The 13,140-nt window shown below is 39.5% G+C and overlaps 1 protein-coding gene across 1 annotated transcript in view; it reads right to left on the bottom strand.

Moving 5' to 3' along the window:
- The window catches only part of macf1a (microtubule actin crosslinking factor 1a), a 183,691-nt gene that overhangs the window by 109,548 nt on the left and 61,003 nt on the right, over positions 1-13,140 (bottom strand). Inside the window, 1 exon segment of the mRNA XM_046834431.1 lies at positions 2,744-2,805. Within this exon segment, the coding sequence (XP_046690387.1) occupies positions 2,744-2,805 (62 nt within the window).

The following is a 13,140-nucleotide window of genomic DNA, read 5'->3' as shown; positions in this document are numbered from 1 at the left end:
GCACAAATCTCTACAAGCACACTGCAGAATTGAGTGAAACATCTTCCCAGAAGAGTGGAGGTTATTATAACAAAAAAAGTGAGGACAATGTGTAATGGGATGTTAAAATAAAAAAAAATAAAAAAATATCTTGGGTCCAGTGTTCCAATGCTTTTACTCGTATAGTGTACCTAAACACATGTTCAGAAACCGCTACAGAATTAACCAGTCAGTATCTGATTAGCTATTTTCTTAATGGTTTTATATTATTAAATTAAATCAACATGGAAAAAAAATGGAGTGTCACACACCAAACTACGGAAGTCCTTAGAGGAAGCTTTGTTATTGCAAGATAATTACGTTGTGCTCACGAGAAAACTAAATGAAAAAGCACAACCTCTTAGGCTTTCCTAACCAAACCCATTCATAACACAGTATTCCTGAATCCATCATCATTTTATTGCTGTTCTTTGCAAAGCGCACTTGTTCCTATTCCTTCTCTTCTGATGTCCTCGATTACAGCCATCCAGAAGGTCACATGATTCCTCGGTAAATATAACCCACAATGTTCGGCGTTTGTGTAACGTTACGGCAGCGCTGTGCCAAGGCTCTCCGCCTGCAGTCTGACCCACATTACAGTATTGCGGCTTAAAGTTATGAGGTCACCAGCTCTATTACTCTGGGCACTGATTGGTCCCGGGTCCTGCTCTTAGAATACCCAGCATTCCTCATGCCTCTGTGTGCTTAGTGAGGTTGGCCAGATGACTTACAACCACTGCACTGATGTCTGCCATCATGTCACAAAGCAACACAAATTATACAGAATATACAGTAATACAAATAGCCTCATAACAACGTTACAAAAAAATCCACCAACTGAAAAAAAACTAATCGGCAGAAAGTCCCAATGCTTTCATCTGTCAAGAATTCTATCGTAATCTACAAGAGCAATTCCAGTAAAGTTGATAAAAAGATTACTTTTGTTGTTACCGTGTGTCGTGACTACTCGGTATCATGCAGTTTGTTGTATTATGATACGGCACATATCACATTCATCCTGCTTCAGTGACACGGCAGATTGCCGATCATGGGAGCTGCATTTGATGGATTATGCCGTATGTTTGTTATCTTATCTCAATAGTTTACTGACGATCTATCTTGAATCAAACCAGTGCGAGATCTTACAACGCGTCCCACGGCTGAACGATGCGCGGTTACGACGTTTCGACAGAGACACAACTACTGCCTACAAAACTGCATTCACTGTGTTGAAATATCTATGATGGTCTACTGATAAACATCTGTAAGATTGCGCTCAAGCAAGAGACTCCGATCTGATTGGCGTAATATCAATCAGGGTAATTTCTCTGTTCAAACGACAGCTAACATGTTTACATTTTTGGATGTTACTACATTTAAATGTCAAAAAAGTATTAGAAATTCTATTTCTCCTCCCCAACCCCCCTAATATTGTTCATTGCATCTGTTTTACTTCTCCTGTCATACACTATACGGACAAATGTTTGTAGGCACCTGACTATAAGATGGCTACAAGGGTATAAAAATAGGGTACTGATGTAGGTGTAGATGAGGAGGCCTGGGGTGCTGTTGGCATTCCAATTCATCCCAAAGGTGTTCAATAGTTTTGAGATCAGATCCCTATCGAAGGTAACGCAAGCTCTCACACTCAAACCCATGTAAAGCGTAACTTTATGGAGCTGTTCCCAAGAGCACTGCTACGCTGGAACAGGTTTGTTGAAGGGTAAAATCTTAGAAGGACATTGAGGATTGATTTAAAATTATTCTACTATGCTGGTCATTTTGTTATACAGTATATGATGCCAAGCGACAACTTGGGCATGACGAAATTCTAAGCTAAGCGGTTTTTCTGAAACTACAGCACAAATACCGCTAACACAGCACTCAACATGAATCAAATTAAGATTCATGCAACAATTTCAATTAGCCAAATAATGGCTAGCTGTATTAAACCATTGTTATTCCATCCATGTTGTAAAACAATTTCTAATTCTTTATGCCAATACACAAATAATAAAACTTAAAATGTTACACGGAAACAGTAAAGAGCGTTGGATACGAGAAGCTCAGAGTGTTTGTAAAATGATCTGTTGAGATTAATGTGTAGGTACTTTTCAAATCTCTGTACTGTCCATGCAAAAAACCTTATAAGCTCTGGTCACGAGTCCTGTCCGTGAGGTGTATATACACTGTTTGTCTCTTTGAATTAAAGCACTTATCAGTGAAGGTTGTACGACGTGACATTCATTTTTTTACAATGCTATTAAATTGGATAGCAGGCACAATGACTGCAGTACAACCGCATCCGCCATCTTGTCTGTTTTGAGATGAATGATTTACAGGTCCACGTTACATGACTAAAAAATTTCTCTCAGCCTACAATAACTGATTATTGTATACACCTCACCCATACACCCAAACATGTAGGCTGTAACTGTGGTACTTTTTATTTCAGCTAACCCACTTTTAATACCGCAGGCATAACCAGGTTCGAGTCTTTAACTTGGACAGTGTAGGCCGGATTAAAACATGTCTTTAATGTCATGTTCGCCCTAATATCCTGATTATGTCACATTTATTATACAGTTTATCTGAATTAACACTCCTGGAGCCTGAACACACATCTACTCCACACATTTTAATCATCGGACACGTCCGTGATGTCAGTGTTCATCTCTATTAAAAGCAAAACGCAATGAAAACATCACGCCATGTTGGACTGTACCTTGATAAGATGCTTGTTGACCCATTTGGTGAAGGTTTTCTTCTGCACCCTGTCTCGCTCATCTGCGAAGGAGGACAGATAAAGAGGGGGGATTGGGAGGGATAATGAAAAGGAAGGAGAGAAAAAAGGAGAGAGTTTAATGCTGGAACAGCATGAGAACTGCAGTGTCACTATTGTGTACTATTTAAAATGACAGAGAGAGAGAGAGAGAGAGAGAGAGAGAGAGAGAGAGAGAGAGAGAGAGAGAGAGACTCTTTCTTGCATTTAGACCAAGATCTAAAAATATAAAAATATACAGTAAGGGAGATTTTCCAGCAAATGATGCCATACGAATGTTCTGATCACGCCATCTGTGAACAAGGTCCCTGTCAAACAACATTCACCATATCAAATTGAACTTGATGGAAGTTAAAAATAGATCATTTTGATCAGAGACTCTCAGTTCTTTTTTAGATGACCTAAATATTCACTGACCTTGAACATCTCCACATGGGACAATTAGACTCATTAGCCAAACATTGCACATCTCCATCTCACACCGTGTGTAATTGTGAAGAATGTAATTGTGTGAGGAATAAAACACACATTACCTAGACCAGGACTACCTTCAGTCCCAGAGTACACAATCAAAGCATTTATGAAAATCTAAACACATACATATACAACAGATGAGGTACAGGAAGCTCAGTGTGCTGAAGAAGGTTATATGTAATGGATAATCCAAGGTTGGGTGTGTGATAAACATTAATGGCAAATAACTGGCAATAGTGTTAAACTTCATATCAGGCAAAGTCTTCAGCCAGAATCGACATGTTAAAGATTTTACTTTTTGCGGTGCAAAACTGACTGAATGGATAAAAATATTTTATTTTATTTTCATATTCTACATATACACCGAACCAGAACTCTGCCCCATACGCTACAATAATGCAGTGCAATAAGATTACATTTATGTAAATAAGTATTAATACACTTTTTAAGAGCAAGCAAGAGAGAGAGAGACAGAGAGAGAGAGAGAGAGAGAGAGAGAGAGAGAGAGAAGAGAGAGTAAGAAAGATACAGAAGGCAAAGAGAGAGACAGAGTGATAGACAGAGTAAAACGAGAGAGAGAGAGAAACAAAGAGGGAGGGATTGAGAAAGAAAGAAAGAAAGAAAGCAAAGAGACAAGAGTAAGAGACAGAGCGAAAGAGAGAGAGAGAGAGAGAGAAAGAGAGAGAGAGGGAAAGGGAAAGGGGGAGAGAGGGAGAGAAACAGAGAGAATAGAGGGAGAGAAACAGGGTGACAGAGAGGGAGAGAAATAGAGAGACAGAGAGAGGGAGAATGAAGCACAAGGACACATTCTATTAAATTAAACACACTTTAAATTGAATTGTGTGCATGTGTCTGTGCCTTATATCTGATAATAAGCTGTTGGTATTAATACCTTTTGCTGTTTTTATAGATTTCTCAAGATCCTCTCGTTTGCCAAGCTCATCTCGAGCCTTGACCACCGAATCGATAACGACAACTCATTAAACAGCACGCAAAAATCATCTTATAACTTTCTCACTCTATAGCGGACTGTATGTTACCATGGTTACAAGGCAGCGCATTTATGTGCAACTTAAGGTGATTCAACTTAAACATTACTACCGTAATTTAATATAAGCCACACCCACTGAATTTTACAAATATTTTTATTTTGAACATAAATAAGCTGCACCTGTCTATAAGCTGCAGGTGTCTACACTAATGTACTTTACACAGGCTTTAACAAAAGACACGTTACACATGGTGTAACGGGTGAAATATGTTGCACTTCCTTTAAGAGCAGAGCGGTATTTTGGGAATAGCCTGGCACTGCATTTTTCCGGTATTACTGCATGTGTGCAAGATGAGGAATATGTCCTTATTATTTTCTGATGCTCATTTCTAAGTTTCTTTGACTAACCCGTAACGCTGTTGCCAAGAAAAATAAAAAAAGCACGCGTTTTGGAAACCTGTCTATGCTTATATGATTTCTGTTGCACCTGGAGTTAGCGAGCTCTCCCTTCACCCAGACTCAACGGGTTACAACGGCTTGTATCTAAACAGTAGCCGACCAAGTAAATCATTGTTCACTTCCTCGTTCCTTTCACAACTATTTCTCTCGGGAGTTTATCTTTTGTCATCGTCGTGCGTTTAAAAAAAAAAAAAAGTTTTTTTTCTCCCGATGTCGTGCAGCTCAGAACACAGGTGAGGTGCATTTTTTGGTTTCCGTTCGGAAATTTCATTGGTCTAATGTTATGGGGTTCAGTTTTTTGGCTTGAAGTTTGTGAAACCGGGAAAAACCCAGGAAAAATTCATAAATAAGCTGCTTCGTTGTTTGAGCCGGGGGGTTCAAAACGTGGGAAAAAAGTAGCAGCTTATAGTCCGGAAAATACGGTAATTTGGGATTGGGGTGAAGCTTTTATAGTGTTTATAGTGTCAACTGGTAATCTGACAGAGGGGATAAAGACATATGTGTGTGCAAGTACTCCAATGGGTAAAGGATCTGCCCGCCTGCAACACGCACCTAAAAAAAAAATACTGTATTTTCAAAAACCCGTGTGAACCCACAGAGCAAATTGGGCAGGTTTGAGTATTACAGTGCTGCATCAACACGCCAGCGCAGTGAGGCAGCCAGGCTCAGAATAGACAGTGACACCAGAGATTAAATGTAAATTTCATCCATCCTAAACCTTCTTTTATTCCTAGTTCCCAGTCATACTGTTTAAGCTGCTTGGTTGATGGAGTCGCTATAACAACTTAGCGATAGAGAGGCCATGTGGCATGAAGTCTCAATGACCCACTTCATTTCTGTGATAAGAGCATACATTACATCACACTCACAAACTCCCTCAGGGTCAACATGGGCACTGTGCATATTTATCTTTTTCAGTTTCGCATCAAACACCGGTTGGTTTATTAGTTAAAGCATTGGGAGGCTTGGGTTTGCAAAACAGAATTTTGGAACGAAAGAATTTAATGTTCATAAATATAGAACAGGGAATATGTTTTAAAGGATAAGCAAACAACACACCCGAATAATTCACACACATTTACACACTGGGAACAGCAGATTGCAACACATGCATTTGCAAGTTTTTCACCGGAAGACACGTTTAACTGGTTTGTCGTCGTAAAAGCGGCTTTCATGAAAGTATCAGTGGGACTTCAATGGCAACCACGGGTTACTTTTACCCTGACAATGTGCTCATTAATTCAATATGTAAGACTAACAATTCAGTCAAGAGCAGTAAATCAGTCCTGTCATTTTGAATGTCCACTATTTTTTACTATTCATAGTAAATCCAGAGTACCACCATTGTTTACTACGTCCTCGTAAAAACTAAACAATGCACGGCAAACTCTTTCTACTTGAAATCTGTCGAGAAGTCAGTACTTTTGCGTGTAAATGTACGCAACTATTTCGTAACATTGATATCGCAAAAAATGAGAAATTTGTAATGCTATCTACAATCAATTGTAAAAATAAATAAGTGAATAAAACATTGAATAAATCAATACATCATGTAAACAGGTTTATAATACATCATGTAGCCGTATCTCTAGACTGCATAGTACATTTGAAATTCTCAATATAATGATTTGTTCATTCACAACTCAAAAAACTGGTTCAGGTTTGATCTGGTCTTAACTATTTATACCAAAGAGTCGATTAAGCAAATAATGAATGAATGAGTATGATATCAGTCAAAGTTATGAATGAAATTTAACCCTTAGCTGGGTACCTTTCTTTATTAATCCAATGTAAGAACACAGTTTACAGTAGCTACTTGTTTTCTACTACAACAGATTTACCTCAGTGACCAAGTTTACCTCAGTGTCAGCAAACGTCTTATTTACGTCTGGAAAATGTCAATGCTTTTGTAAAGAAGTACGACATCATGACTAGAAGTCGACCGGAAAAGCTAGAACTGTGACTATATAAAGCAGGCAGTGTTTCCACCTGCCGTGATCATAACTAACAAATTCCTGTAGCTTTTATTCCCTTATGTCGGCTAAATTGCAATTACAAGAGTGTGTCCCGGGCTTGAAGTTCTTATCATTCGTTCTTCAACTATCCTTATCTATTTCATTGAGAGAATAAGAATAACTTTTGGAGAGAGAATGAGAATAACATTTTTATATAGAGAACGTCAGTAACTTTTTGAAACCATATTGTTAGTGAGCCTCCAACCAGCTGTAGTTTAGGCTACAGGCAGACTCAGGAACCGAAACCAGTGCACTAAATGGAGAGGCCTTTGTTGTTCAATAAATGTTTAATTAAAGCAATTTTCTGTATCACGTCTTCTTCATTAACTATTATATGTTAAGATATGAAGGGGAGGAAAAAGAAAATCGGCCAAACATATCGTCATCATATATCGGCGATCAGCTGCCTTAAATTCAAAATATCGGCAAAACCCATATCGGTTGACATCTAATCATGGCGTAACAATTTATACTTAAGAAACGTTTAATTAATGAATATCACACAATATTTAAGAATGTATGTAAGTCTGGTGTTTAAAACTTTGATTCAAAATTGATTTCAGCTCAATCTCAAAATCACAATCAATCAAAAGTAAAAATACAGATATCCCAATCCCATTTCCCCCTACTTTTGAAATAACACGTGAAGTTTTGACCGGTAGCTTATCCTAACTCTATACCAAGTTCTTAAAAGTACTTATGAGCTTCAGCTATTCAAAAAAATCACCCACAATGATGACAAACATTAATATAATCGTTATCTGGGTTCGTGTGAAAGATCTGTACTCTCTCCAAAACATACAAGTGAATCAAATAAAAAAAAAAGCAAATCCGATTGGACCCCTAAATCACTGCCTGCAAACATTCAAGGAGTCACGCTTCTCCGTCTCTGTGAATCTACTCTTTTGTATGACACACTCAAAACTTGTTACACAAGAACTTCCCCTTCCCCAAAATATAACCGTAGACCATAATAAACACAAAGACGCTGGCAAGTCGGTTATTCAGCTAGAGCAACAGCCACAGAGTAGCACACGTTCCTTTATATATACAGGGAGCCATTAAGGTATAGTGCTACAGCAACCCACACACACACTTTACTGTAAACAACCAACACCAATCACCAATCAGACCCACACATACGTGATCAGGAACTCGCACACGTGGTGATCGAGAACCCACCCACATACAGGAACTGACCTGTGCAGCACATGAGCGTGAGCAGGTGAGCATTGAGTCTCTGTTCATTATAGTAGTCCGGCCACATTCTTTCCCTGTTTGCTTTGCTTTTACTCCTCTTTTAGTTTAGAATGTGTGACCTTTTCCTCATTTTCTTCCTCTTGAACCATGTCCTCCTTTAATCCGATCGACTCCAGAGAAAGGTCCGAAGAGAAATCTGAGCTCAAGCTAAATCCCGGCACCTGAGGGAAAACTGGTGAGTGTGTAACTCGCAGTCGCTGCCATGGCAGACTTGACACTCTGGCTCCCACGTGTGTGTGTCATGCACAGACTGAGAGCTCCTCCCCCACCAAGGTCTAGAGTTCCCCTCCACATTCAAAGCTTCGTCAGCACGACTTCACACACTGCTCTACCCAGGAAAAAATATGTACGCTCGCACGTCACACCTCACTCAGAACCTTATCACTTCACCAGAATCACTATCTGTGGAACCTTCTAGACAAGTCAGGCTGAAAGGATGAACAAAAAGAGAAGGGAAAAAAAAGCAGAAGGACAATGTTTTTACACTCAAGGGTGTAATATTGTTTCCTTTATCACAAGGAAGTCATAAGGAAGTCCAAAAGAACAGTCAAGCAGGAGCAGGATGTGTCCTTTTTTCATGATGTCTTTTAGGACGCCACTGACTTAATAACAGTTAAATGCAAATCAACAGCAGGCAAATTCTGATGTTCTGCATCGAATACAGCACGTGTAATGTGGTGTGGTGTGGTGTGTGTGTGTGTGTGTGTGTGTGAAGCTCTGCTGCAGTGATGCAAGCAAAAACAAAAGTGAAAGTGAGCACTCAGGAGGGAAGGACCAGGAAAACATGGGGATTTCTGGGAACTCCTGAACACTGAGGATTCTCAATCTGCTCCCCAAAAAAGGAGGAAAAGATGGAAGAGAATACATTTCTTTGGATGATATGGTATAGGAATGTTATACTTTTATATAATAAATTGCTTTGAAAGAGAAAGTTGTAAAAGCATGCAAAATCTGATTAGGTTTCCACGGTCTTCATACTGGTCCTTCAAACAGAACCTGTGCAGCTTGTATGTAGAATCCTATAATCCACAGGTTCCCCCTATAGGAAGCAAGGCATCCTGATCCTTTTTTCATGGATCTGTATATGTGTCTTCTCCTTTCCAACTTCAAAATGCATTTGCTCTTATATTGCATGACACCATCGCACTTTCCTGTCCACAATTCCGCCTCTGAAATGTTCCACGTAAAGTCCTAGACCAAGGACACTGGAGTAAGTAAAAAATCAAAATAAAAAACTGGAGCCGCTGAGGAACTTCTGTCATTGGAATTACACCTGTTATAAGTTTCACCCCATTTGTAAGTCAAATGAATCCATTATAAAGGAAGGATATGAAACTGAGTATAGGATCCCTGTGATTTCCCAACTTCCAAACTGAACTAATCAATAAAACCACTAAACAATCAGAGAGTCAGCAGAACAGCAGAAGTCTCACTCTCAGAGCAATTTGCAAGAACATCACACACAATCACAACACAATGGTCACAGACGAGTCAATCAGCAGAAGCCACTCAGGAAGGACGCCTTTTTAATCAGTCACAGTTCAAAGGTCGACTGATCCAAACACACGAACACAAACTCCCACTTCCAGTGCTGCATCGTCACTCCCTCCTCCTTTCCCTGAACAGCGTCACGCTCTCCATCGTCCTGCTGGTTCCTCTCCCTCTCTCGTCCTCTCGTCCGCTGTCTCTGCTGCCGTTGTCTTCGTGGCGGTGCACCTCTCCCTGAATTCTTCTGTGTGCAAGTCTTGTTGCGTAGCTCTGTTTTCCTGCAGCCCTCCGAACTATAAATATCAGAGCTTACGCTCAGAGCTAATACCACACAGCACGGTTAAACCTCTCCCTCCCTCTTTCTCCCTCCTTCTTATCTCCGCTAATCTCTTTCGGGAGCCTGGAGTCCACTATCCAGTTTTGCTCTGTCACATCCTTCCTTCATCCGTGCTAGTTTTGGGTTTGTGTTTCGGTATCACTCTTTCTCATCCCCCTTTCTCCGACTGTGTAAGTAGTGACGCTCTGAGGCTGGCACCATGCATGTCCGCCCCCCCCTCCTGCCACACTGTCCTTTGTGAGCAGCAGAATGAGCGAAACCTGTGGGAGTTCGAGGAAACTTCCGATCAGGCGGCGATGTTATGAAACAGAGAGGCAGGCTGAGCTGAGTTTGAGAACAGAGTGAGCCTAGAGAGACAGATGGCTCATGTTCAGCTGCAGATGAATTTCTGTTATTGGCTGAGCTTCTGCACGCCAACTAGCCTCCATCATCCAATTAGCCTCTATTACAACTGTGCTCCCTGTGACCACTGATTAGCAGAATTAAATCAAATTAATGCTGAGACATGTGCAGCAGCGCTTCTACTATGTTCCTGCAGAATCTATAGAGATGCTTCTGAAAGCTTGAAAACATAGTCAATATATTATAACTGTTATATTATTATTATTATTAATATTAATATTAGGCATGTTCATAAACACAATATATACTTTGCCGTTTATGTGCCTATATGTTCTGAGATCTGTGTCCAACAACATTTTTTAGTTAAAAATAAAGCAAAAAACTGTTCTGCTTCATCTGACACCTGATAATTATGACTGCATTATCAGGTACACTATATAGATAAATGTTTGTGGACACCTGACCATATAATTCGTTTTTTTAACATCCCATTCCACATTTACTCTCCATTTGCTGTTACATTTCCCTCCACTCTTTTGGGAAGATGTTCCACTAGATTTTGGAGTGTGCTTATGGAGATTTGTGCTCATTCAGCCACAAGGGTGTTAGTAAAGTCTGGTAATGTAGAGTGATAAGACTCGGAGTGCGGTCAGTGTTCCAATTCATCCCGAAGGTGTTCAGTAGGGTTGAGATCAGAGCTCTAGGAGATCTTCCACTCCAACTGATTTAAAGCATATCTTCATGGAGCTGGTTTTGTGCACACATTGTCATGCAGGAACAGGTTTGAGTCTCCTAATCCATCCAAATGCACGCTATACAAGTGTGTGCCTCCAACTTTGTGAAAAAAAAGAACCACACATGGTTGGAAAAGTCAGGTGTCCCAATATTTTTGTCCATACAGTCCAATCATACTGTTTTTTTTTTTTACTCCTTATTAAAGATATTACCTTGAGGATTATTAAGAAATATAACATTATCGGGTTGCTTTTGGTTTTCAATTTCTTCAACTCTTCATTTTGTTGGATTTTTTTTTTCTTTCAAATGATTAAGAATATCTATATATAAACAATCAAAACAAACAAAAGGAAAATTGATTTTTTTTTTGGTAATTAGGGCTGTACTTTAAAAGAGTATGATATTATGATTCAGTAGCATGAAAAATGAATGATGGTATAACCAAACAAACAAAGTTTTAAAAAATCTAATTTGCACCAAAAAAATAAACCCTCACAAAAGTGCCAGGAGTTAAAATCTAGTCCATGGTCCACCTCACTGTGGTTAAATGTGGAAAATACTGTCACTAAAACAAGCATTTTCAGCACAGTGAGTCTCTGGGCGTATTCCTCCTTACTAAAGAAATGCTGGAGAACAAAAGTGTGTCTAGTTTTACAGTTTAGTGCTCGAAGACTCTATGACAAATCTCGTACAATTCTTTCACACCGGCCAGAATCTTCATTGAAACACAGCCGAACACCAGCACTCACAGAAATGAGAATACTGCTGTGGTGCAGAGTTGTGAGAGTATTATAAGTAATAAAGCAGTAATACAGTGTAACACACTGTACACTGAACAAAGCTGTGATCAAACTCGGCGCTCAGACTGAGTAGAGCTGAACAGTGACACACAGTGATGAGAAAATCACATCAATCACACAATGAATACGCTCGAGGCTGGTCAAGCAAATAGATGGTCTGAAAGTCCAGAAAGACAAAAGTCATTTAGATCTGTACATCTTAAACAAGTACACACAATGACACACACACAATGACACACACACACACAGCTGCTGTCTCCACCCAGAATGACCCAGTGTTTTACTTCCTATTATAGCTAATAATAATCTGTACTGTACAGAACTGTGCACTCACACACCCACACACACACACATGCACGCACCCACACATACACACTTATTCATGGAGCAAATAAATGCTGCAACCAACTAAATCTAAACCTTCACATTATCCTCAATAACCAAAAAAATGCATCATTTGGGCTCTTTATTTCCCAATTACTATTTTAAACTAACACACACACACACACACACACACACACACTATTAGATTTGTATGGGTTTGCTCTATCATTTATTACAATTATCCAGCCAACAGATGCCACAACAATATGCAAAAGAAATGTCCCTAATATACTGTATATGAACGCGAAGCTCCAGAAGAGTTCAGAGTGAACAGAAGCACCATGAGCAAATGTCACAAGTATAACAGTCACATCTACAACAGAGGAACACAAGCATCAGGATTCAGATTCAACTCTAACTGATTCATTGTGCAGCCCACAGAGGGCGCTACACTGAAACCTAAAAGTCACCTAAAATATCACACTTCTCTGTTTTTGTCTCACACACATGCAAGATACAGCACCTGGGCTCTGGTGCTCTTCAGGCTTTCCTGCTGAGAAGAAAAAAAGGGCCAGGTGGCTGGATAATGTCACATTTCTTCCCTCATTTCTCTGACACTTCTATCATCTTTCATTCCTCATGATTTCAACCAGAACCTGAAGGTTCACAGTCCTCTTTCTCCTGGTCCTACATACACATCCTGAAACCTTTTATGTCCGACTCTTTTTCTCCAGCGGATAATCTCACCTGCAGGGGCTTTTTGAGGGTTTCATGTCTGGGTTGTTTAACAGGAATCTAATTTTCTTTAGAGTCTTTGTGACAATGGGTATTGATAAAAGTGCTCAACAAATAAAAGTTAAATTTAGCCTGATTGCCAATAGTAAACAATTAATATTCTGTCTCTATACTTTCTCAAATCAAATGTGCCCCAAACAATCGAAAAGAAAATGTACTGTAGCAGTACTTAACACTGTCTAGTGATTTAAAAAAAAGCTGTCGTTTGGTGGAAAACAAACCCGAAATGAAGTCATTAAACTCAAGCATGTTGGTTTAGACTTGGTTTAGACCAGGGGAGGCTTTTTTTGAACATTTTTTAATGAACATTTTCTGGTAGG

The sequence above is a fragment of the Silurus meridionalis genome, chromosome 22, assembly GCF_014805685.1.
Source record: "Silurus meridionalis isolate SWU-2019-XX chromosome 22, ASM1480568v1, whole genome shotgun sequence".
Taxonomy (NCBI): domain Eukaryota; kingdom Metazoa; phylum Chordata; class Actinopteri; order Siluriformes; family Siluridae; genus Silurus; species Silurus meridionalis.
This window is presented reverse-complemented; position numbering and strand designations above follow the sequence as displayed.